Here is a 24,653-nt window from a genome sequence, read left to right as displayed (position 1 = left end):
GTGAGTTGATGAATTTGAGGTACGTAGTGACTTTGAAAATTTCGCTCGACGGCTACGTCTTAGGGCTCATTTCATCATGATTCTGATGACGTAGCTGATACAAACCCACCACCAGAAGACGACGACCAGGCTTGTAAACCAGATCCATTTGATGCTCTTAAACAACGGAAGTCATCTTGAACTCCTCAAGAAGGCAAGTACCCCCCACTGGACGCATTCATTTCTAAGTGCAGGTCTGACATCAAAAACATTTTGAAATCAGACACTCCTGCTACCCCTAATGTTATCCGCCAGGAACGCCTTACCATCAGACGGCTGAAAACCAACAAAGATTATGTGATCAAATCTGCCGACAAAGGAGGTGCCATCGTGTGGAAACGTGATCTGTGTGTACAAGAAACTATGCGCCAGTTGTCTAATGATGAGTTCTACTCCAGACTGGAAGAAGACCCTACTCCGGATCAGCACGACATCATCACAAGAACAGTAAATGAACTCATTAAGGAAGGACAATTACCCGCTGATGCTGTTAACCCTAATCCAGGATAATCCTCAATGTGCCACTTTCTATCTCCTGCCCAAGATCCACAAGGTAAACAACTCTGGACGTCCTATTATCTCCACCATTAACTGTCCGATGGAGCTTATCAGTCAGTATTTCTGAGATTTCTGACGATTGTGTTACGTTTCTAGACGTCTCGGTCAGTATTCACGAGGATGGTCTAGTCACAGATGTGCACTACAAGCCGACTGACTTCTTATCTAAGATATGACTCCTGTCATCCCCCATCCTGCAAGAAGGCGATCCCGTTTTCCCAGTTCCTGAGACTTCGACGGATCTGCAGCACTGACACACTGTACGAAAGACGAGTCGATGAGATGGCAACCTTCTTCACCGACCGAGGTTACCCCGCTAAGATTGTCGAAGAGGCAAAGGCTAAGGCTAGCAGGATCACCCGACAACAAGCTCTCACCAAGAGGCCCAACACTTCCAACGCCCAAGACGACGGAGCGCATCGCTCGTGCTGTTCGTGCCAACCTGAACATCCTAGGTTCAAACGAATCTACAGAGAAGATCTTTGGTGTGGATCCTATTGTTACTGCGTACAGGAGAGATCTCAACCTAAAAAACTATCTGGTCCGCTCCAAACTTCTAGACAATCGAGATGACGCTTCTCCCGGCACCACTAGATGCATGCGACCCAGATGCAAGACATGTGCCCTTGTCTATTCTGATGATGTCCTGGGTCCCAAAGGCACATGACACATTCGAGGGCAGTACACCTGCGTTACCAGCAACGTCATATATGGATTGACATGTACTCTCTGTGGCATGGTGTATATCAGCGAGACGAAAAGACGACTGGCAGATCGGGTCACCGAGCACTTGACGTCTATTCGATTGAACACCCCTGGACTTCCCGTTGCTCGTCATTTTAACCTCGCTAACCACACTTGCAACGATGTCAAGGTATGTGTACTAAGAACCTGCCTTGACGAGAGAGAGAGAAAGACAATGGAGGAGAAAATCATCTTCAACCTCGAAACTTTCCAGCCTCATGGGATCAATGCTACATTTCGATCTTTCAAAATTAATCAGTGAACTTTAATTCAGCGAACTTTACGCTATGCTCAGGACTTAATCTTTATTCATTTATTATTATAATCATTATTTTTATGTTATCTTTATTATTATTATTATTATTATTTTTATTTCTTATATTTTTTCTTATTATTATTGTGTGTGTAGGTTTGCGCGAACGCATCTCTCGTCTCTGTAATTTTCTGGAACTTTATTTTCTCCCTTTTTTTTTTCCTTTACCACACTGTGTCACACTCTTTTTATGACGTCTCTCTCTAGATGCGCTTTTTGCTCACCTTACGCTCTTCATCTTGGACCTTTCTTTTGTGACGCCTTGCCTTTTGTTTTTTGTTTTGTCTAATTGTTTGTTTATTTTTCTAAGGCATTTTCCTTACTTTCTTTTATTACGTCATGCGCCTAGGTTTTCTTGCGTCATGATAACCTTCGCACTCTATTGCTTTAAATTGCACATCTTTTCTTTTTTCATTTCTGACGTCACCCCCTAGCGCTTATACCATGCGTCCAGCAGGGCTTTTGTTATTATTTGTATCTTGGCAACTTATGCGTCTTCTTAGTTTCTTGCATCAAATTGTTTATGTTCAGACTTACTTTGATAAAGGTCTTTGACCGAAACGTCAGTCCAATTTTTTGGCTCCTGCGGTGTTTATACGACTGATTTTACTCTTGATATATATATATATATATATATATATATATATATATATATATATACACATGTATATATAAAACATACTTTATTTCCTTCACAAATGAAAGCATGTAACAAACAATCCTAGGGACTACCTGCCCACAGGCAGGTAAGTACAAGAACAGAAATGCAATGGACCCAGTCCATCAAAGCACAATTGACAGATACACAAATATATTCATGTATGTACATTTATAAACAAACATACATTTGATCAGCTGCTTCAGGACAAAAAGAAAAAAATATAAAATACACATTTAACCTTACCAAAAAAAAAAAAATAACTCTAATCACTCATTCAATTATACAAATCTACCAAATTCACTACTAATAGATTACATTAAATCCATCTGATATAGTCATATTTCGCATCCAATATTATAGAAAAAAGTAAAATTTTCTGACCGGAAGAAATATGATATCATATACTGCCCTATACTGTGGATGGAGACTGCAAGAATTCTCTACACAGTCAATCTTTCAATAAAGGCATCTGCAGGCATGTTTGAGACATGAAACGGTATTATTCATATGTGAATGAACAGATTTTCGTGTAATTCCTCCAATTCAATACTAAATTTCACATCCTTTTTTCCATCACTCTTGCTAATTAACATTTCATGCCATCAATCAAACTTGATTGCATTCCACTAGTGATTATAATTGTTTCACAGGGAGTTCATGTATGCCACAGGAATATCATTATGTAAATTGTAGGCCTGATATCTTGGTAAATCCTTTGACTTTGATTTAGAGTCAAATTAGTGTACAAACCCTGTTTTAAAAAAATGTCAGATTTGATTCATGTGTGTAGGAAAATATGATACTGCTTTGTATTTTCATTTATGCGTATTCACTTTTACATCATATTAGCATTTGTGCAGAAGTGTTAAACCAATTTTCTTTTTTTCCCTTTACTTTTTGTGAGCTTCATGTTGTTGAATGCAAATTATCTTGTAAATATTCCTAGGATTCATTGAAATGCAATACTTAGTGATTTTTTCCTCTCCCTCTTCTTTCTTATTAAATCCACTTCAGAATGAAATTAGCCCAGAGGTGAAGGAAGCCCTTCAGCAAATTGTGAAGCTTCGGAATGGTACTCAGGTCACATGATGCACCTTTTTACTGAGCCAGTTTAGTCTGATTGATGCTACATCACCTTCAACTTGTCAGTGCTATTGTTGTCACATCAGAAAGAAGTCAGCATCATCTTGAAGAGCCAAGAGAGGGAAAGAGACACTGATGTATGCTCTGACTGTGTACTTTTTGGACCTATACCTATACCACAGCCATCAAGTAGCAGGCATGCTCACATGTCTGAAATCACACGGAGCAAGATATCATGTACCACACATTGCTAACAATATAATTGCTTTGAGCTAGAAGGTACATCCTTTCTGGGGATTTATTTGTGTAACACAGAACTGTTTCCAGTGGTAACACTGTTTGTTAAGGTATGTTCATACCCCTGAAAGGTCATTGTAAGAATCATGTTTCAAATAGTAGATTCTAGGTAAACTTAAAATGTATGATGCTTCACAATTTCATGCAAAGGGGAAACTTTCTAATTATTTCAACTAGATACAAATCAAGGTATGCCCAAACCAAACAAAGAAAAGAGGCAACAAGCAGGCATGTGATAATGATTACACCTTCATATACATCATATCTTTATTGTACCATTCATTGCTCCTATGTGACCAACTTTGTGACATTTTGATGTTAAGCCTATTTCCATAGGATAAGTAAATGGAATGCTCTTGCCAGTAGCAACATTTTACAAAGTCTAAATAACTGCAGTCTTGTGTAAATTGCAAACACTAATGAAGCTATGTATATGAAATACTACTTGTGGTAATATACAAACTACTGGTCTGAAAACTTCCTTTGCCGAGATTTCACAGAACTGTCAAATCCTCTAGACAGATAAATAGAATAGTTATGTTGTGTGTTTTTATCCCAGGAAAAGTGAACAAAATGTTGATGGAATATTAGTTTGTAAGAGGTACTGTACGAAGATTTGGGTTTGATAACACATCATAAGCCAAAGGACAGCATAATAGTTTTGCAGTCTCTTTCATGACGTCGCACATGATACAGGAAATGCATCACCCACATAATGTGTGCCTACCCAGCTATGTTTATTTTCATACATTGTCCACAGTCTTTTTTTTTTTTAGTATGTTACAGTCCTCACAATGTAAGTGGTATGTGTGATTGCACTGGTTTGGCATAATGATGAGAACCTTCACATAAAAGATTTTAGCAACCAAATCACAAGTTTCCATTTAACTGTTTACCATTTGACTATTATAGTTGCAGGTCTTTATGAGTTTGTAAGTCTGTTGCTCGTCTACAGTTGAACTGCCTTGTCCCCACCCCCACTTCTTTGGCCATGCAGTTCTGCACTTCCCTTCCCTCGTTGGCTAGCGCACAGTCATGCGCATGCCCGCGTGTATGTGCTGGCAGGGGGTGGCATATGGTGGTATGGTCGGGTTGGTGGGGAACATTGGGAGAGGGGTCTTTCTATCTTTCCATTTTTTTTTTCAGGATCTATGCAATGTTATGCAATGCCAATATGGTGTTTTGATGACAAATGTTTGATCACTTTTCATATTGCACAAGGTCATGCACACAAGAATTACAATCTGCATTACGATTTGTTTTGAAACACTGTTGCTATGTAGAGACAATGGATGCCAGTAAGTGTCATTGTGATGCAGTTTACAACTGTTTTGCAATGTGTAGGCTTTACAGCTTTATGAAACTGTGCTACCTAGTATCTGCTTTATGTGTAGAGATAGAGTTGTAATGTCTTGTGGCTTATTTGTATACTGTGGATGTGTAAGGTCGTTATACCCTTCAACACATTCAAGCACACCTGACTGTTACACTTTCTGAAATCCTCTTCAGTTGAATAAACCACTGAATAGGATTTGGGTTAATTGGTACTGTGTCAAACATACACTGTGCGTGTCGAGCCAGCTATGTAATATGCACATTAATACTTTGACTACATTATGTGTTTTACATTTAACCCTAAAAAGACTGGGCTATTTTGATGCCTTGCAGGATTGGGGGGGGGGGGGGGGGGAGGCTCATTGGGCCCCCCCCCCCCCCCAGGTCTTGGCCGTTGACCGCGTGATCGCAAGGGAAATTGGCACGCACGTCACCCACAAGGTAATCTGTAAAACTGAATAGGTATTTCTTTCACAATTGTTGTCCCCGCCGAACGAGTTTGAGCAGGGGACTATGAAACGGGCTCCGTACGTGTGTGTGTCCGTGTGTCCGTCCGTGCGTCCGTGTGTCCGTGTGTCCGTCCGTGCGTCCGTGTGTGATCAAAATGTTCAAAATGCTACTCCTTCGCCATTTCTAACCCGATTTTGATTCTGTCTGCTTTATATGATAGCACTACATGGGAGCTTTGAAACTTCTATACAGAATTTCAGTTGTGACCTTTGACCTTGACCTTTGACCTATATTGTACATTTTGCTTCAAAATGCTACTTCTTCGCCATTTCTAACCCGATTTTGATTCCGTTTGCTTTATATGATGGCACTAGGTGAGGGCTTCAAAACTTCTACACGGAATTTTGACCTTTGACTTCTTTGACCTTTGACCTTGATTTTTGACCTATATTGTACATTTTGCTACAAAATGCTACTCCTTCGCCATTTGTAACCCGATTTTAATTCCGTTTGCTGTAAGTGATGGCACTAGGTGAGGGCTTCAAAACTTCTACGCAGAATTTCGACCTTTGACTTCTTTGACCTTAAACCTTGATTTTGACCTATATTGTACATTACCTACAAAATGCTACTCCTTCGCCATTTCTAACCCGATTTCGATTCCGTTTGCTTTATGTGATGGCACTAGGTGAGGGCTTCAAAACTTCTACACGGAATTTTGACCTTTGACTTCTTTGACCTTTGACCTTGATTTTTGACCTATATTGTACATTTTGCTACAAAATGCTACTCCTTCGCCATTTCTAACCCGATTTCGATTCTGTTTGCTTTATGTGATGGCACTAGGTGAGGGCTTCAAAACTTCTACATAGAATTTTGACCTTTGACTTCTTTGACCTTTGACCTTGATCTTTTTACCTATATTGTACATTTTGCTACTAAATGCTACTTCCGTCGGGGACATATATTACGCACCGCGTAATTTCTACTTTTCCTTGTTCAAATTTATTTCTAATAAATTAATTATGCTAATTTATGCATGAAATTAAAAGAATTTGGCTGTAAATCTGTAATTAAAGGTCTAAAACTGCTAATTTTTGGTCTAGGTACTCGTAAGATTCTTATTGAATGTACATTAAATAAAACGGCGGTATCAACATTTTTTTGTTATGTATTTTATTGGTTTTTAAATTTCTTATGTATTTCACTGTTTTTTCACTTTTTGTTGTGTTTTTTTTTTCGATGGAAATCATCGGCGACACTATTCCGATCGTAAAAAACATGAAATTGATTGATTTTGATAAGTAAAAGTAAAAATAATGATACATTTATGAATTTTGGTCAGAAACGGAATTTGCACTGGATTTGTATATGAAATCATGTTTTTGAGCAATTTCAGGTCTGACATGCACTTACAAAATATTGCGTAACTTCAGGCATACCCAGGCGTCGCATGTTAATGTTTCCAGGTTAGCATGCCTGTACAGTGACGGGACATTAAACTGCACATTACTTGAATATGAGACTGTTCTGAAGCAAATGATTTTCACAGAACAATAGATATATAATGTACTCTTAAATGAATCCCACAAGAATTGGAACAATCATCCCCCAGCATTCCCACTGATTCCCACTGATCAGTTACTAGCCATCCCCTTTAATAGAGTGTTTTTTTTTTTCTGTCCACAGAATTTTTTCACTTCTAGAAGGATAAATGTGTCATTAATATGTCTTATGGAGGTTTTTAGAACCAGACTGTTTAACTCCTTTTGTTATCATTCATATAACAGAAGGAGAAGTTGCAGCCAATACATCACAACATACTGTTTCCCTTGATGTTTTAAATTCTTTCTTTTGTGAGCTCACCTGAGCCAAAGACTCAAGTGAGCTATTGCGATTGCTCTTCATCTGGCGTCCAGTGTCCGTCGTGCGTAAACTTTTTGCATTTTCATTTTCTTGTTGAAAACCCCATGACCGATTTTCACCAAACTTGGCAGGTAGCATCCCTAGGGGGATAGGATCTCATTTTGAAAAAAAAATCTTCTTCTCTAGAACCAGGAGTGATAGAGCTAAGTTAATACTATGAGTTAGTACATTGATGACTAAAGTTTCAAGTTTGTTCCTGGCGGAATCAGGGGTGCTCCTCTTGGGAGCCAGGGGAGGGAGAGGGAGGGGTCCTAATTGGAACCTAAATTGTACATTTCATCTTTTTGAAAACCCCATAATGGATTTTCACCAAACTTGGCTGGAAACATCCCTAGGGGGATAGGATCTAGTTTTGTTTTGTTTTTTTGTTTTTGTTTTTTTCAAATGGGCACCATGCACCCCCTGGGGACCCCAAGGGCCCCCCCCCCCAAAAAAAAAAAAAAGATTAAGGGATCTTTAAAAATCTATTTCTGTAGACAAATTGGGGCCATATTTCAACATTTTCATCTTTTTCTTGCGTGGTCAAATTTTCACCAAACTTTGCAGTTATTATTGCTTGCGTGATAGAATATTGTATGAATGGACATGATTCAAAGAGGGGGGGGGGGGACAGTCAAAACTGCCAAATTGAGGAATCTTTGAAAATCTTCTTTTCTCAAATTGTAAGCAATAAGCTACAGTAGTGCTATGTGTTATTTGATTATTGACTGCGGGGAAGGTGAACTTGAGATACTCAGGTGAGCGCGAGACCCCTGGGTCTCTTGTTTAGATAAGCCACAAAAAATATGTATGGTTCCGTGATATGTCTCCAATATATTCGATTTGTGCCAAGCCAGCATACTTTGGCCATAATTGTCCTTTCTTTTTACTTTCACTAAGGTAAGCGTGCAAACATTCCTTTTTTTAGTAAAAAAAAAAGTGCTGAAACTCTTACTGTTGCTAGAAACAAAAGATTCCAGTAGGCCCTAATGCTGTCATGGTCCTGTTGACAGCTGTTCTTGCCAGAATAATTTGCACCTTACAGCTTTATGTGCATCACTCAACATTTCCCCTGAGCATTTTATTTTGATGTCTTATATGTCTTACTGAGGGTATGCAAATTGGGGACAGTTCAGGTCGTTGCAGGTTGTCAGTCAAGCATATCAAGGTGTGACACTTCTTTCAAAATTCTTTTCACTTGAATGAGCCATGCCATGAGAAGTTGGCTAGATGGTGAAACCTTACCAATACACTCAGGGCATTTCCAGTCAATTATGAACATTAACATATTAGTACTCTGATCACACCATGTGTCTCTGATTTAAAGTTTTGTCCTTTTTTTTTGTTTGGTGTCTCTCTCTCTTTTCTAAGGGGTCGTGGATACAGTTTGTTTCCACTTGGTCTACTATTAGATGGTCTATTTCCCAGTTTGTCAAACAGCAATACGGCTAAACTCATTTGGTCTACTATCGATTTCGTCTAGTGCACTTTGGTCTAATCCTCACTTAGTCTAATATCGAGTTTGGCTAATTGTCATTTCATCGATTTGGATTTTTTCCCTCTTCATCTAATATCATTATGTCTATTATCAGTTTATCTAAATTCCATTTAGTCTATTTATCATTCGGTCTATGGACATTTCGGCTAATTACCACTTAGTCCACTGCCTGATTGGTGTAATAGGCAATTATTCTATTCCTATTTCGTCTAATTTCCAGTTAGTCCACTAGCCAATTCGTGCAATTAGCATTTCGTCTAAACACTATTTCGGCTAATCACCTTTCAGTCTAACTTTCATTTGGTCTAATTTCCAAGAGATGCAAATAATACATAATATGATATTAATATTACGTATCATTTGTATTTCTTGGAAATTAGTGACACGGCTGCCATTAAAGTGCCTTTCTTGGTATGGTATATTTACCAAATAAATTGTGATTTCATTCTGGTTTCATCTTTCAATTTCTGAATGTTCCATTTTGTGTATGCACCACCTGAGATTTGGCTCATACGTTAGACTACCATGCCCATGTGCCTGGTTTGTGGAAAGTTTTAGCACAATTGATTTTTAGCTCACCTGAGCCGAAGGCTCAAGTGAGCTATTGCGATCGCTCTTCGTCCGGCGTCCAGCGTGCGTTGTCCGTCGTGCATAAACTTTTTACATTTTCATCTTCTTCTTGAGAACCCCATGACCGATTTTCACCAAACTTGGCAGGTAGCATCCCTAGGGGGATAGGATCTCAATTTGTTCAAATGGGCACCATGCCCCACCTGGGGGCCCTCAGAGGGGCCCAACCCCCCCCCCCCCCCCAAAAAAAAAAAAAAATCTTAAAAACTCTTCTCTAGTACCAGAAGTGATATAGCTAAGTTAGTACTATGAGTTAGTACATTGATGACTGTAGTTTCAAGTTTTTTCATGGCGGAATCATGGGTGCCCCCCTTGGGACCCAGGGGAAGGGGATGGGGAGGGGTCCTAATAGGGCCCAAATTTTACATTTTCATCCTTTTCTTGAAAATGCCATCATGAATTTTCACCAAACTTGGCAGGTAGCATCCCTTGGGGGATAAAATCTCATTCCCATTAAATGGGCACCTTGCCCCACCTGCGGGGCCCAAGGGGGGCTAGATTAGGGCCTAAATTGTAATTTGTCATCTTTTTCTTGAAAAGCCCTTTATGAATTTTCACCAAACTTGGCAGGTAGTATCCCTGGGGGATAGAATCTCAATTCCATCAAATGGGCACCATGCCCCACCTGGGGGGGGGGGGGGGGGGGGCAATGCACCCCCCAGTGAGGAATCTTTAAATATTGTCTCTACAACCAGAAGTGATTGAGCCAAGTTAATACAGTGAGTCAGTATATTGATGACTGTTGTTTCAAGTTTGTTCATGGCAGAATCAGGGGTTCCCCTTCCCCCCTTGAGACCCCCCCCCCCTTGGGACCCAGGGGAGTGGGGTGGAATGGGTCCAAATGGTGGTGTAAATTGTACATGTTCATAATCGTTGAAAAACCAATTGATGAATATTCACCAAACTTGACAGGTTGCATGTCAGGAAGTTAAGATCTCAATTTGTTCAACACGGCACCGGATGCTCCCCTTGGGAACCCGAGGGGACCTAATCCCCCCTCCCCAACATTAAGGAATATTTACAATTCTTCTCTAGAACCAGACTTGATAAAGCAAAGTTACCTTGTGTTTGTACATTGATGACTGTAGTTCCAAGTTTGTTCATTGCAGTGCCCCCCCCCCAAAACTCGGGGGGGGGGGGGGGGGGGGCAAACGCACCTCCGAAATTAAGGAATATTCAATGATATTGATCTGTAGAATGAAAAGTGATCTGGCTTTAAGTCTTTTTATTTTTTAACTGCATAGTCGAACATCGTACAGTTTTTTGGGGTTTTTTTACGTTCATTCTCCGGACATCAAAGTTTAGTATCATAAAATCAATAGATTAACATTGTGGCTAGAAGTTGTAATTTCATTTGTACATTCTTTTCCCTTTCTCCCTGTTTAGCTGAAGAGCAAAGTCCACTGCAAAATCATGTTGACATCAATGTCAGATAATTCTCGTCACCACTGATATGTCATGTACAGATTAGATTCACTTTACAGTCGTGCTACACACACTATGACGGGGCTAGAAAGCATGATTATAACCAGTACGCAAGGATTATAGGATTTCCTTGGTGTAACGTTCACTCCAGGAGGTGGCATACACATTCCTCCCTGGTTCACTTTATGATTATCATAGACATGCAGATACAATGTCTCATCATGGAGGTGTGAAGAAAGTCTCTTCAACCTTGGTGAATGTATCTCTTACATGTATTCTGAAGTTGTCCAGCAATCATGCACAGGAAAATAGGCTTAGAAAATACATGTAACTTTATATATGTGACCCTGCATAACAAAACCAATAAAAAGTGACCAGACATAGATTTTTAGTTGAGGGCAGATTCTGATAGAGCAGACTCTAAGCTTTAAGATGATGTATACCCCAACTCAAATGGACTCTCCTAACCTATCTAAATATTGGAAATAAAGCACACACATTTGAAAAGTTTGAAGTGAGAAAAGCGCAGGGTCTATTTAAGCGCTTAAGCTGCGTGATGAGTGGGACAAAAAACAGGATGTTAACCACAGTAGCAACAACAATGAAGGGTTTATCAGATCAAGCTGAAATTTTTTTTTCTCCTGTATGCATGAAATTATTTGATATTGTTTCAAATATGCCAATCGAGAAAGGTTCTTGATATGGTGGCATTGATAATTATATTCTTAAAAATATTATTGAGTATAAAGCTGATCCATTGGTTTATATGTTTAATATGTCTTTATTAAATGGTGATGCAATGAAGATTACAGAGGTTATTCCTTCATAAAGAAAGATAACAGACCAGATGTGAGCAATTACCGACCAATTCTTATATTATCTTCTATCACAAAAATTAGAAGAAGAAAAAAATAATTTTCATCAGGACAGCCTCTTTTGTGAAAAAGGAATGATCTTTCCAATTTCCAATTTGGTTTCAGAGAACAACATAATACTACCCATTGTGCAAAAAGTTGCACTTGCTCTTGATAGATCTTTACACACAATGGTCATCTTCCTAGACTTCTCCAAGGCCTTTGACATGATCAACCACGAAACACTACTTCACAAAATGTATTATTATAGAATACGTAGAATGGCCTTGGAGTGGTTCAGGAACAACCTTTCCAATCAAAAACAATATGTTTTCTTAAAGGACAAGTTCACCTTCATAAACATAAAGATTGAGAGAATGCAGCAATATTAGTAGAACACATCAGTGAAAGTTTGAGGAAAATTGGACAATCGATGCAAAAGTTATAAAGGTCAAAGATCAAGTGAAAGTGCTGAACTTACTTCTTCCTCCATATCTCGGAAGTGGCTCAAGTTATCTTGAAACTTAGTACATATTTATGCATGTTCTGCCTGACAGTGATTCTCTTATGAATTTTAGGGTGAAAGGCCAGATGAAAATGGTAACAATTTACTATTCAAGACAGAAATTGCACTTTTTCTCCAAACCTTGAAAATTACTCAATGCATAAACATATGAAAAGGTCAAAGTCAAGTTTAAGTCCTTAAATCCCCAAATACATGCTCTCCTATTCATCCAATTAAATCTAGGTCAAGGAAGGTGAACATTCAACACATTTTGTGACAAACATGTCATTTTAATATTTTGCCAATTTTGTGAAAATGTAATCACACATTGTCCACATGTACTATAGACCTATTAGGAGAATCATGCATTATGACGGAGGCATACCAGTCGCCGTAGCGACATTTCTAGTTGCTGCTGTTTCTGTCTTGCCACGAGGTTATCATTTATGGGGGGCACGACATGTGGTTTGAGGAGGGTCATTGGAGTAGGCACAAGACTCCTCAATAGCCGTCCATTGAGAAGTTGAGCGGGCATATACCCATCTAAACCGTCAATGGGTGTATTTCTATACTCTAGCAGAGCATACGTCGGTTCATGGTTGCTCATTTTTGCTTGTTTCATGAGCGATTTTACTGTCTGAACGTGCCGTTCTGCTTGCCCATTGCTTTGTGCATAGATAGGGCTCAATGTTTTGTGTTCACTTTCCCATTCCAGCGTAAACCTCTCAAATTCTGCACAGACGAATTGTTTGGCATTGTCTGTGATTATCTCATCTGGGCTGCCATTACAGGCAAACATGTTTTTTAGCTCATTGATGACATAATGTGCTGTCATTTCTTGGAGGGCTTTGAACTTCTGGTAATTTAGAGTAGTAGACAAGTATACTGCTAGTAGATAGTGAGTTCCGTTAAGGTGAAATATATTTATCCCTACTTTTGACCATGGTTTATCAGGTATGTTATGTGGGATGAGTGGCTCAGATTGTTGCTGTTTTTTGGCAGTCTGGCAGATTGAGCAGCATGCAACCTTGTCCTCGATTTGAGCGTTCATCCCCTGCCAAAAGAAGATATTCTTGGCTCTCATCTTGAGCTTGACTACTACACCTATGTGGGACTCATGAAGGATATTTAGCATTTCCTTCTGAAGACATGCAGGAACTACGATTCTAGCATCTTTCATTATCAGCCCATCAATTTCATTGACCTCATCACGAAATGAGTGATAAGGCTTCAATTCATGCGGCACGCCATTCTTGTTCTCCGGCCATTTACTGCGTATACACCCACAAACTTTTTGGAGAACAGGATCGCACAGTCTCTCTCCGAAATTGCTCCAGTCTGTGAGGAGACATGTGCATAGCGCTTTCTACCGTGTCTATCTCTACTTTGATAATAGGCTCTGTTTGTACACGCTTAGTGCTCACTGGCAGCAAGTGGCTTAAGGCATCCGGTACAAACATCTCTTTCCCAGGCTTCCACTGGAGCTGGATGTCGTAAGCCAGTAGATGCAGATGCATGCGCTGAAGGCGTGGGGTTAACTTATGCAGGGAGGTGCCACCTCCCTGACTTATGCAACGGTTTTGTGGCTGTGCCAATCAGCAGCTTGTGGTCTGTGTGTATTGTCACTTTCTGTCCATGCACGTAGTCATGGAATCTATTACAAGCAAACAGTATCCCCATTTTCTATTGCCGCTTAGTTGCTTTCAGCATCATTCACACGTCTTGATGCATAGGCGATAGGATTATTATCCTGCATGAGCATGGCTCCAAATCTAGCATTGGATGCGTCTGTTGCTAGGGCAGCCGGCTTCGCTGCATCGTAGAGTTTCAGTACTGGTGCAAATGTGATAATGTTCTTTAGTGAACAGACAGCGCTTGCGTGTTCATGCTCCCAGTGACAGATCACATTTTTTTCGTCAGTTCACGTAGAGGGGCTGTCATTTCTACTAGGTATGGGATGAATTTTCTCAGGTAGGTAAACCATTCTGAGGAAGGTTTCAACCTCCTTTTTTGATTTCGGATAGGGTAGCTGTGTGATTGCTTAGATCCTATCATTGCTGGGCTTTACGCCATCACTACTGATCACGTGGCCTTCATACTATATCTCGCTCGCGTGAATGATTGACTTGGCTTTGCTCAGCTTCAAGCCACATGAACAGACTTTGTCTAGAAAAGCTGCTAGACGGGCATCATGTTCTGTGTCATTTTTGCCCCAAATCAGAATGTTGTCTGCGACCACTTCAACACCCTCCAGTTGGCCAAACTCACTTATCATGGCTCACTGCCAAATTTCACTGGCTGATGAGATGCCAAATGGCATCACCTCGTTGTGATATTGGCCAAACTGGGTGTTGAATGTCGTGTAATACAAACTTTTGTTTGTCAGCGATAATTGCTAGGCATGGGCATGGGGTAGTGCTCTCGTCAGATTGCCATATTCAATCTGCGGGGGTCAAGGCAAATTCAGACTCATCCATCCGGCTTATGGACTACGGTTATCACACTTACCCAATCTGTGGGGCCCTTACTCGCTTGATTACCCCCATCGACTCCATTCGGTCGAGCTCAACTTTCATACTGTCCCATAACTAGTGCGGTATCAAACACAGTGGACACTTTACGGGTGCAACATCATGTCGAATCGAGATGTCATATTCATGGTTACATAATCGGCCAAGACTGTTGAACAAATCCACATGCCCAGCAGCTAGGTCACTCTTCCCATGGGTAGGGTTGAGTTTTGCTGCACTTTCTGCACTTGTGCGAGAAATTTGGTCTTGGGTTTCGGATGGGTTCACAGGGTGCCCAGCCGTCATCATTTTAGGATTCCCTGTGAAAGCGACATTTGGCTGTGCTCCACCTAGCTGCACCAGTCACATCATCAAGAATGCACCTCTTCATAAAATTCATCAGCTCACATGCTTTCAAACCCAACAAAGGCCTGACATTGTCAGCTACCATTTGAAAAATTTAGGGAGAATATTTTCTTGCCCACTTTCATGTTGCATGTAGCCTGTCCAAGTTTCATTATGTGTCCTGAGTATGAACATAGGGTGATATTTTTGTCATCCAAACATGATTTATTTTCCCTAAAGATGCTTTCGGATTATATGTTAACCTGAGCACCCAAGTCTAGCTTAAAGGTAACTCTCACTCCATTTACTTTGCAGGTTTGTCTCCAATCATCAGCTCTAAGTTGGTCCTCATTGTCGACTATAACATCTATGTAGAAATATTGGTCATCATTGTAGCCGTTGTCATCATCGTCACAGGGTCCTTGGTTGTATTGGTCGAGGTTGCCAACATCCCAGTTGTAATTCTTTCGCGATAGACTTTGGTCTTGGGAGTCCCTGTTGTTTCGTTGATAGTCGCGACGGTCATTTGGGAGGTCACCACAGCAGTCTCATCAATCCGGAGCTCATAATCGGCATCACGTAATTGGTCACCTCATCCGCTCTGGCTTGGATTTGTTTCGATGGTGTGCGTTTTCCGTCACCAAAGCTTCGGTTCATTTTACATCTTGTTGACTTTTCAAAATGTCCAGTTTTTCTTGATGTGGTCGAGGTCGTGGAGGGCTTTTAACATGGTGCACCTCAGTCTCGATACCATTTCGTGATTGTTCCATCTGCGCTGTACTGCTTTCCTTAATGCTGCAAGTGTCCATGCATTTCTGCAAGGCGAGGTTGTCGGTTTGAAGCAGCTTTTCTCTGAGTCTGTGGTCCTTAATCCCACAAATTATCAGATTCACGCAGCAGCTCATCCTCAAGATCCTTGAATTCGCAGTCAGCCATGAGCACTTTTAGGTCGGTGAGGTAGGTGCTGAAGTTCTCATCACATCGCTGATTGCGAAGGTTAAATGGGTATCTCAATACAGAAAAGTTTTTTTCTCTGTTGGCAGTATTATTTTGTCAAACTTTTCTTTCAGTGGCATGTACTTTTCAACTTCCTCAGACTAATTGAATTCAAATGTCCTCGCTATCCTCTGGGCTGTGGCACCTGCAAAGTGCAAAAACGTAGCACAACGCACGTCATCACGTTTCTTGTTAAGTTCCGTTGCCGTCTCATATAGTCCATATGATCGCAGCTAATTGCCCCAGTTGATGGCCACATGCCCTTCAAAGCTAAGGGGTCATGGATGCTTTAATCCTGCCATTTTGCTTTAATACTAGAATTCAGTTGAGACTCCTTTTTCCTGACACCATGTTATATTTTTGCATATTCAACCAGCATTCACTCATGTAGACACAGAGGATACAAGAAGCACATCCGACCCAAGTGTGTTGCGAGATAGGAGTGGTAGTTTATTATTTCCTGCCGTGTAGAGCTTTCCAGTATTGCAGGGAGGGTCAGCGCATTACTTAATCAGACTACCACAGTGGGTGGTATTGTCTTTAGAGGGGCTACACAATATAGTAGAGCAGATAAGCCGAAGAATTGTGCAAAATTTGACTAAAGCATGAAACTCTCACCATTGTTAGTACATGCTATAAGATTAATTTTAAGATCGGGAGGTAAGTCTGAATTGACCTCTGATGACCTCTAGAGGTCAATGACCTCAAAATCTAAGAAAATTGATATTTTGCGTCATCGGTTAATGATAAACACAGTAATGATGTACTACAACTTAATATTTGTCACAGTGAAATTGTCTTTATGTTCCACGGAGCCCTGACAGGTTTCTACCTTTGACCTCTGATGACCTCCAGAGGTCAATGACCTCAAAATGTCAGAAAATTGATATTTTGCATCATTGGTTAATGATAAAACACAGTAATGATGTACTAAAACTTAATTTTTGTCACTGTGAAATTGTCTTTATATTCCACAGAGCCCTGACAGGTTTCTATCTTTGACCTCTGATGACCTTCAGAGGTCAATGACCTCAAAATGTCAGAAAATTGATATTTTAATGCGTCACTCATAACTGAAACACGATAATTATGTACTAAAAACTAATTTTTGTAAGAGGAATTGCCTCAATGTTCCACTGAGCCTTTCGAGTCAGATTTCTACCTTTGACCTCTGATGACCTCAGATGACCTATGATGAGGCCAATGACCTCAAAATGTCAGAACATTGATATTTGGTGCAATTGGTTGATTACAAACATGATTTAGATGTTATATTCATTTGTATTACAATTGAATTGTTTTCCTATTCCACAGAGCAAGAGAAATTACTCACGTGTCTCTACCTTTGACCTCTGAGGAAGGTGACAGGTCAATGACCTCAAAATATCAGAATATTGATATTCTATGTATAGTCAATGGTCAACTTTGTAATACCCGATGTACAATCATTTATGCTATAATAGAAGAATCTTGTCATTCCATGGAACATTGGTTAGCCTGTGCATTATATCCAACTTTGACCTCTCAGGACAATGAGAGGTCACTGAGGTCACATGTGTAGGCTTACCTGTTTGATGTTTGGCTTCATTGGTGTAATCGTAAATGCTTAATCATGTACAAATCACGCACTGATGTTTTGATCAAAGTATGTATGCATATTCCACAGAGCATTGGTTTATAGTAACAGGTCTCTGAAATGTGAGAGGTCAATTACTTCAGAAATAAAGCTTAAGTTTCTTGAGTGATGGCAGTGACCTCAAATACAACTGTTATGTTTGGGTTAGTTATGTAGACTAGCAAATATGGCCATTATCTCGACACTCGAGGAAAACAAGGCACACGAGACTGATATACAGAGTGTTTAATCTATTCAGTGTGAGTCTCATAGATCTTTTCCCCCATTCGTCGGACTCATTATGGGACTGGTTTGCCTAAGTGTCAAGCTCATGGGCAATATTTGCATAGTTTCCAGCTGGTGGGCCTGTATTGGCCAGTGTAAAGCTGTTGGGTTGTTACAGTATGACTGCGATGAATGACTCATGGTCCTGGAGTATACAGTCCACAGCTGCGACATCATGGACCATCTTGAAAACCTCGACATACTGTGAGGCCCAACATGCATTCCACATGAAGCAATCCTGTGTATTGCAACTAGCTATTGCCATCCGAGACCTACCCAGGGAATAGATAAGCATTCATGGCAAACCATGGAGAAAGCGGATTGTGCAAAATATTTTGGAGTTCCAATAGGAGGCTCAGCTGGAATCAAATCGCCACAGCAGCTTAAAAAGGTTATACTTCAACCCAACCAAGACTCTCTCCAGACGAAGATACGAGTATCATAAAGTTCAGGTGTTTTGCTACTCCATGCCGCTCAGGACTGTCCTGGAAAATGCATGCATCATCTGGGATCCATTCACCCAGGTGAAACATCATGAAGTTTGGAATGATCCAGAGAAGATATGCACTCTTTAGCTGCAATGACCATCATATGCAAAACAAGCAGTGTTACAGCCACACTTGAAAAACAAAACAAAGCAAAACAAAACAAAACTACAATGGCAATCCCTGTAAGAAAGTACAGCTCAGGCAAATTCAGCGATGATGTTCTGCATCAAGGACCCCACAATATCCACTCCGCAGGAAGTTGTGGCTCTATTGCTGCATTCTTCAAAAAGGGCAAATGACCAAAAATGTCAGGCATCATTTGCAAGAACACAAAGTAGGCCTACTCCCAAAAAAGGTGGCGGCTACTCTCGGCCACTGTCTCTTGTATCTCTTTGAAACACTTCAGGAGAGAGATACTCAATATTCAGCTCTGTTATTAAAGATACATATGTCTCTCTTTTTGTTTTTGCATTTGTTTGTTGTTTTTTGCTTCATATAGCTCTTTGGATACCTTCTTTAACCAATTAAGAAAAGGCTCCATGGCAGAATATTACAAGATTACACAGTATAATGAAGAAGAAGAAGAAGAAGAAGACGAAGAAGAAGAAGAAGTAGAAGAAGAAGGAGAATAGGAAACGAGATCTGCTGTCAATGATGCAGAGCCAATACCAATCAGTCCCATGGCAGATCTTAGTCGGCACTGCAAAGGTTTGGATGTCTCTCTCTGTTGACAAAGGATATTCTAAAGCTCCAAGTAAGTCCATGGGGTGGTTTACATTGTCTGGGCATAGAGGGTTGGGTTGGGTATATGAGGATATGATGCTTTGTTATAACAATTAGGTCTGAGATATCTATTTTTTATGTTTGTTTTGACCATCCCGCATGGATCTCCAACGAAAAGGAATGATAAAGTGTTAGACCCAGCCGCCACCGTGTTTTTTCAATAGATTTTGATATTACAGTGTAGTTGAGAAAAAAGTAACCGCTCATTGTCCTAGATGGAAGTCAAAATTGAACTGTGTGTGGAATACTCTGCATACAATTTTGGACACACACACACACACACACACAAAATGCATTTTTTTAAATATAATTATTATTTCATAAGCAGCAGGCCATTACAAACCAATGAGACCAGACATCAATATTCTTACATTTTGATGCATATCTTTCAATATCCTCCAGAGGTCAGAGGATCATCGCTAATGTTCATGTGAAATGAGTACACGCCTTTTGAATTGCTCACTTTTATTGCTATAGTTAATACACAATATGTGCATCATGTCAATCATTAAATATTGTATCAGTTTCATTTTCAGTCTTGGATTATTTTTTCTATGTACAAATAAAATCGTGGCAAAGTAAACAACTTTCACATCAAAATATAAACGAGAATACTAAAAAAGAAATAGATGTAATAACGTGCAAGGCAAATACCAGGCCTACATCATCTTAAGGTATACAGGTGAAGGAAATCACCTATTGATAAACAATTTATTTGACTGGGATAGCGACCACTGAACAATATTGTTTCTTAAAACTCTCTCTTCTTTTCAACAAGTGGAATAAAACACATGCGCATACCGGGACATTAGTTTGGAAGAGGGGTGGGGTGGTGGCAGGGATAGTTGACCCCCACCCCATTAAATTCTGAGATGTGGACTATGTTTTGTTGTTGTTAGTTTTTGTTGTTGTTTTTTGTTTTTTGCTTTCTAGACAGAAAACTGCCCAAGTTTTTCACTTTAAGTGTGCATCGGATTGTTAAAATTTAATTCTGAAATGCAAAATCTCCCTTCTGTGAGAGGGGATATCTCCTTTCGATAGACTCCTTCCCCCTGCTTGGTTCCTTCCACAGATATAACATACTTTGGGGAATGATAATTTCCCTTATTCTATGAAAAATGTTTTTAAGAGATATTTTTATTTGAATTCCAAAGATGAAAAGGCTTTCCTATATATGCACGATTGTTCATTTTGGAGGGCAAGAGGCATTTGCCCCGCCTCCCGAGAAAATATGGGAGGGGGAATGGTGGGGACATAAAACTTTGCCTCCAAGTATTTCCTGAGATTGAGATTTTTTTTTCTTCACTTTTTTGACAGAAAATGAATTGTCACTGAACGTTTTAGCTATAGTATGCACCAGATTAAAAGGCAGAATCTCCTTTGCATACCCCCTCCCCCACACTATCTTTCGTTATGTCCCCTTCCATATACGCTCAGTGCTTTTGTCCCATTTTTGTTCTATATCATCACAAAGTATGTACTAGATCTTTAATTTCAGTTCTGACATATTAAAGAAAATCCCTCTTGTTGGAGGGGGTAGTGTATCTTTCAATTAACAATCCCTCCTCGGTTTCTACCCTTAGATTTGGTACACTCCTTTTACTGATAATTTCCCAAATATTCCATCATAAATGTGTATACTAGATTTTTTTTTTTTTACATTTCTATTCTTACTGCAAAGGCTCCCTCGCATGGGAAGGATTGGGGGACAGCCCCTTTCATACCCTCCTCTCGCTGTATCAACCTCTCCTCCATGCATTGATTATGGCTACACATTTGGGTATGGACTTTTTTTTTTTCAAATGGTAGTTCAACCAAGAGTGGCACGAGATCATTGAATTGCAAACAAAAGAATGCAAAAGCTCCATAATATGGGAGGGGGATACCTCCACCCACATCCTTCTGTGGATTGGTCTTCCTCCATAGATGGCTGACTTACTACACCTTTTTGATACAAATTTCGAGGTATTCCTTCAAAAGTGCCTGTGTGCCAGGTCGTTGAATCTCATTTCTCAAAATACAAGAGCTCTGTCGAATGGGAGTGGAATACCCTACCCTCGCCAATGCTGCGCTTGCTGGGTTCCCATCCATATAGACTTGGTACACCTTGGTGATCCATAATTTTCCAAATATTCCCCAAAACGTATGCATCAGATTCTTAAAAAAAACAAACAACTTCGTCTTTGGGAGGAGGGTAGGTGAGATGCGCCCACACCCCATCAACTTCCGTATAAGTGATGACGCACACAATAAACAAGAGCTACACTGAATCACTGATTTCAGGTCTAAACCTGCAAAAATCCAATCCCCCACCCACATCCTCCCCCTCCCCCTCCGCTTCATTCCTTTGCACCATGAACTTGTGCTTTTACATATTTTCCAAGTTCCCCCCCCCCCACGTGAAAACAGATCGACACCCCTTGCTCTGTGCACATACCCGACTTAGATAATTACCTGAAAAGTTCTGCGGAATGAGTAGCCACTTTTTTGGTAACAGAAATGCATGGTTTGTAAGCCCTACATTATAAACAATTATTAACTATTAACTATCGCAATATCAATATTAACATCCTCACATTTCATTCGAAGTATTTGACCTTGTGTGATTTTCATAGGTGAACGGTAATGGCTCGTTAATAAACAGGGCCTACGAGTGCTCTCTAAAACATCATCATGTTTACCATTGATGATGCCAAACTATTCTGATACTTTGAGGTCATTGACCTCTCGAGATCATCAGAGGTCAGAGGCAGAAACTCGTCTGTGTGCCTTGGAATATGAAGACGATGTCATTGTACACAGATATGCTTGTTTTGTACATCCTTACCATGTTTGACCTTTCACCAATGATGTCATACTTCAATATTCTGATATTCTGAGGTCATTGACCTCTCAAGGTCATCAGAGGTCAAAGGTAGAAACCTGTCTGCTCTTTAGAATATGAAGACAATTTCATTGTAAGACAAATATGCTTGTTTTGTACATCTTAACAATGGTTACCATTAACCAATGACATCACAGATCAATATAATATTTTGAGGTCATTGACCTCCAAAGGTCATCAGAGGTCAAAGGTTAAAACCTGTCAATGCTCTGTGGAATCAGAAGATGGATTCCCTGAAGTATAGATGCATGTTTAGTGAATCATAACCACATATATCATTCACAAATGTCTAAAAACATCGATATTTTGATATTTAAAGTTCATTGACCTCTGGAGGTCATCAGAGGTCAAAGGTAAAAACCTGTCAGTGCTCTGTTGAATCTGGAAATGATTTCTCTGTGGTATAAATGCATGTTTAGTGCAACATAACCACATATATCATTTGCAAATGTCTAAAAACATCGATTTTCTGATATCTAATGTACATTGACCTCTGGAAGTCATCAGAGGTCAAATCAGACTTACCTCCCGATCTTAAAATAAATCTTATGGTATGTACTAACACTGGTGAAAGTTTCATGCTTTAGTCAAATTTTGCACAATTCACGTGATTTTGAGGGCTTATCTGCTCTACTAATATGCATGGTACATGTATAAAACAAAGAGGCATACATCACAGTTACAAACGTGTCATTTTAATATTTTGCCGATTCTATGAAACTGTCATCACACATTGTCAAGACATACCAAAGACCTACTAGGAGAACCATGCATCATGGTGGAGGCATACCAGTCGCCATTTCTTGTTTGAAAATAAATTGCTAAAAAATAAAAGATTCATATTACTTCGATCGGGTCAGTTTATTTTCAACTTCCAAAACAGGACTTTACCTGCTTTATTTACTAATATGTTTCATGAAAATATGTCCATTCATAAATACCCCACCAGATGATCTGAAGAATATCATTTACCTTTGCAAATGATTGACAAATTGCCCTTCATCGACTAGAATATTTTTAGCAATTTTTTAGCAATTTATTCTCAAACAAGAATGATTTACGTAGATGAAGGGCAAAGTGTCAATCAGTTGCAATGAAAATTTCTCAACGGAAGAAATTCATGAATTTGAATCATTTACCTTTGTTGAGGTCCATTTTAGCACAAAATACGTTCATATATCTACAGTATGATGGGCCAAGATTCGGGAATGCATTTATCAATAATATTAAAAGTGCCCCATCATTGGTTGTATTTAAAAGAAAATTGAAGTGGATATTGTTGCAATCAGTCAAACTTGTGTATAGCAGCCACCCAAGAGAGACAAAAAAGTGACCACTATAGACAGGTGGCTTATCCGACCTTTGTGTGCATTGCCTACATTGTACTTATATCATCGATGTGTACATCTATAAGTACTTACATGTACACATATATGTAAACATATGCACACATGTGTTCCATGCATTGAACAATGCCAGTGTTTATCAAGTTGTTGCACAGTAGCAATTGTACAGTTGTGAAGAAAGCTGTACACTAGTGCATTATCATGACTGAATTAGTGATGAATGCCGCAGTGGCCATCACTAAACGTTGCCCGTGAATGACTGGCACAGTGACAAAGCAGAAAAACACGCTGAATTACTGACTGGGCTATGGCTCCATATGGGTCTGTGGAGGCTATAGACAGCTTAAGATTTGTGGCCACTGGCCATGTTAGACAGGTGGCCGCTATACACAGGGTCTTTAACAGGACTTTACGGGGGGGGGGGGGGGGAAATTTTCAGTGACCTTATACGGCAGGTGGCCGATATAGACCAGTGGCTGCTAAGGAAGGCTTTACTGTAGATAAAATGTATTAGTGGAATTTCATGGTTGATATATTCACTTTTTACCTGTGTTTATCAGTAAGCCATAGCCTGGTCCATGGATTTGAATGTCTCTACCACATATCCTTCCTCTTTCTCTTTCTTTCTTTTCTCCTTTCTCAGTACCCATCCAGATTTTTGTTGTATTGTTGCATTTGTACTATAGTGTTCTTGTTTGTACAGGATGTACTTCGGTGTGTCTTAGTTCATGTACTTGTCTTGTACTAGTATCTTGCTTGTTTGTGCTGTTACAACAGTCTCATCTCTGCTACATTTTTTATATTTCATTTTGTGTATCAGCCCTATGAAATAATGTATATATGAATGTTCAATTTGGTTAATTGTTCAAGTAACATAAATTTGGTTTGGTGACCAGGGGCCTGTTTCACTAACATGGGAAATCGATCCAACCCAAGACCGATCCCAACTCTGGGATTGATACCATCCACCGAACTAAAACATAGTGGAATGCGTGTTCACCCAGGAAATACGCAGCCACCAAAACTTGCTACCACCGCCATTTTGTTCGGTCAATTTTTGTGTCTCCGAAGCGCAAGACCGTTGTCATGTACAAACGTGCATTG

At 39.8% G+C, this 24,653-nt stretch overlaps 1 protein-coding gene across 1 annotated transcript in view; it reads left to right on the top strand.

Annotated features, from left to right (window-relative positions):
• Positions 1 to 5,255, top strand: part of LOC140230890 (uncharacterized) — a 297,769-nt gene extending 292,514 nt beyond the window's left edge. The window contains exon 16 of the mRNA XM_072311033.1: positions 3,330 to 5,255. Coding sequence (XP_072167134.1) covers positions 3,330 to 3,404 — 75 coding nt within the window. The 3' untranslated portion in view covers positions 3,405 to 5,255. The remainder of the gene's footprint in view (positions 1 to 3,329) is intronic.
• Positions 5,256 to 24,653: the final 19,398 nt, after the last annotated feature.

The sequence above is a fragment of the Diadema setosum genome, chromosome 7 (assembly GCF_964275005.1).
Source record: "Diadema setosum chromosome 7, eeDiaSeto1, whole genome shotgun sequence".
Classification (NCBI taxonomy): domain Eukaryota; kingdom Metazoa; phylum Echinodermata; class Echinoidea; order Diadematoida; family Diadematidae; genus Diadema; species Diadema setosum.
The sequence above is the reverse complement of the archived record's forward strand: the minus strand, read 5'-3'. Positions and strand labels throughout refer to the sequence as shown.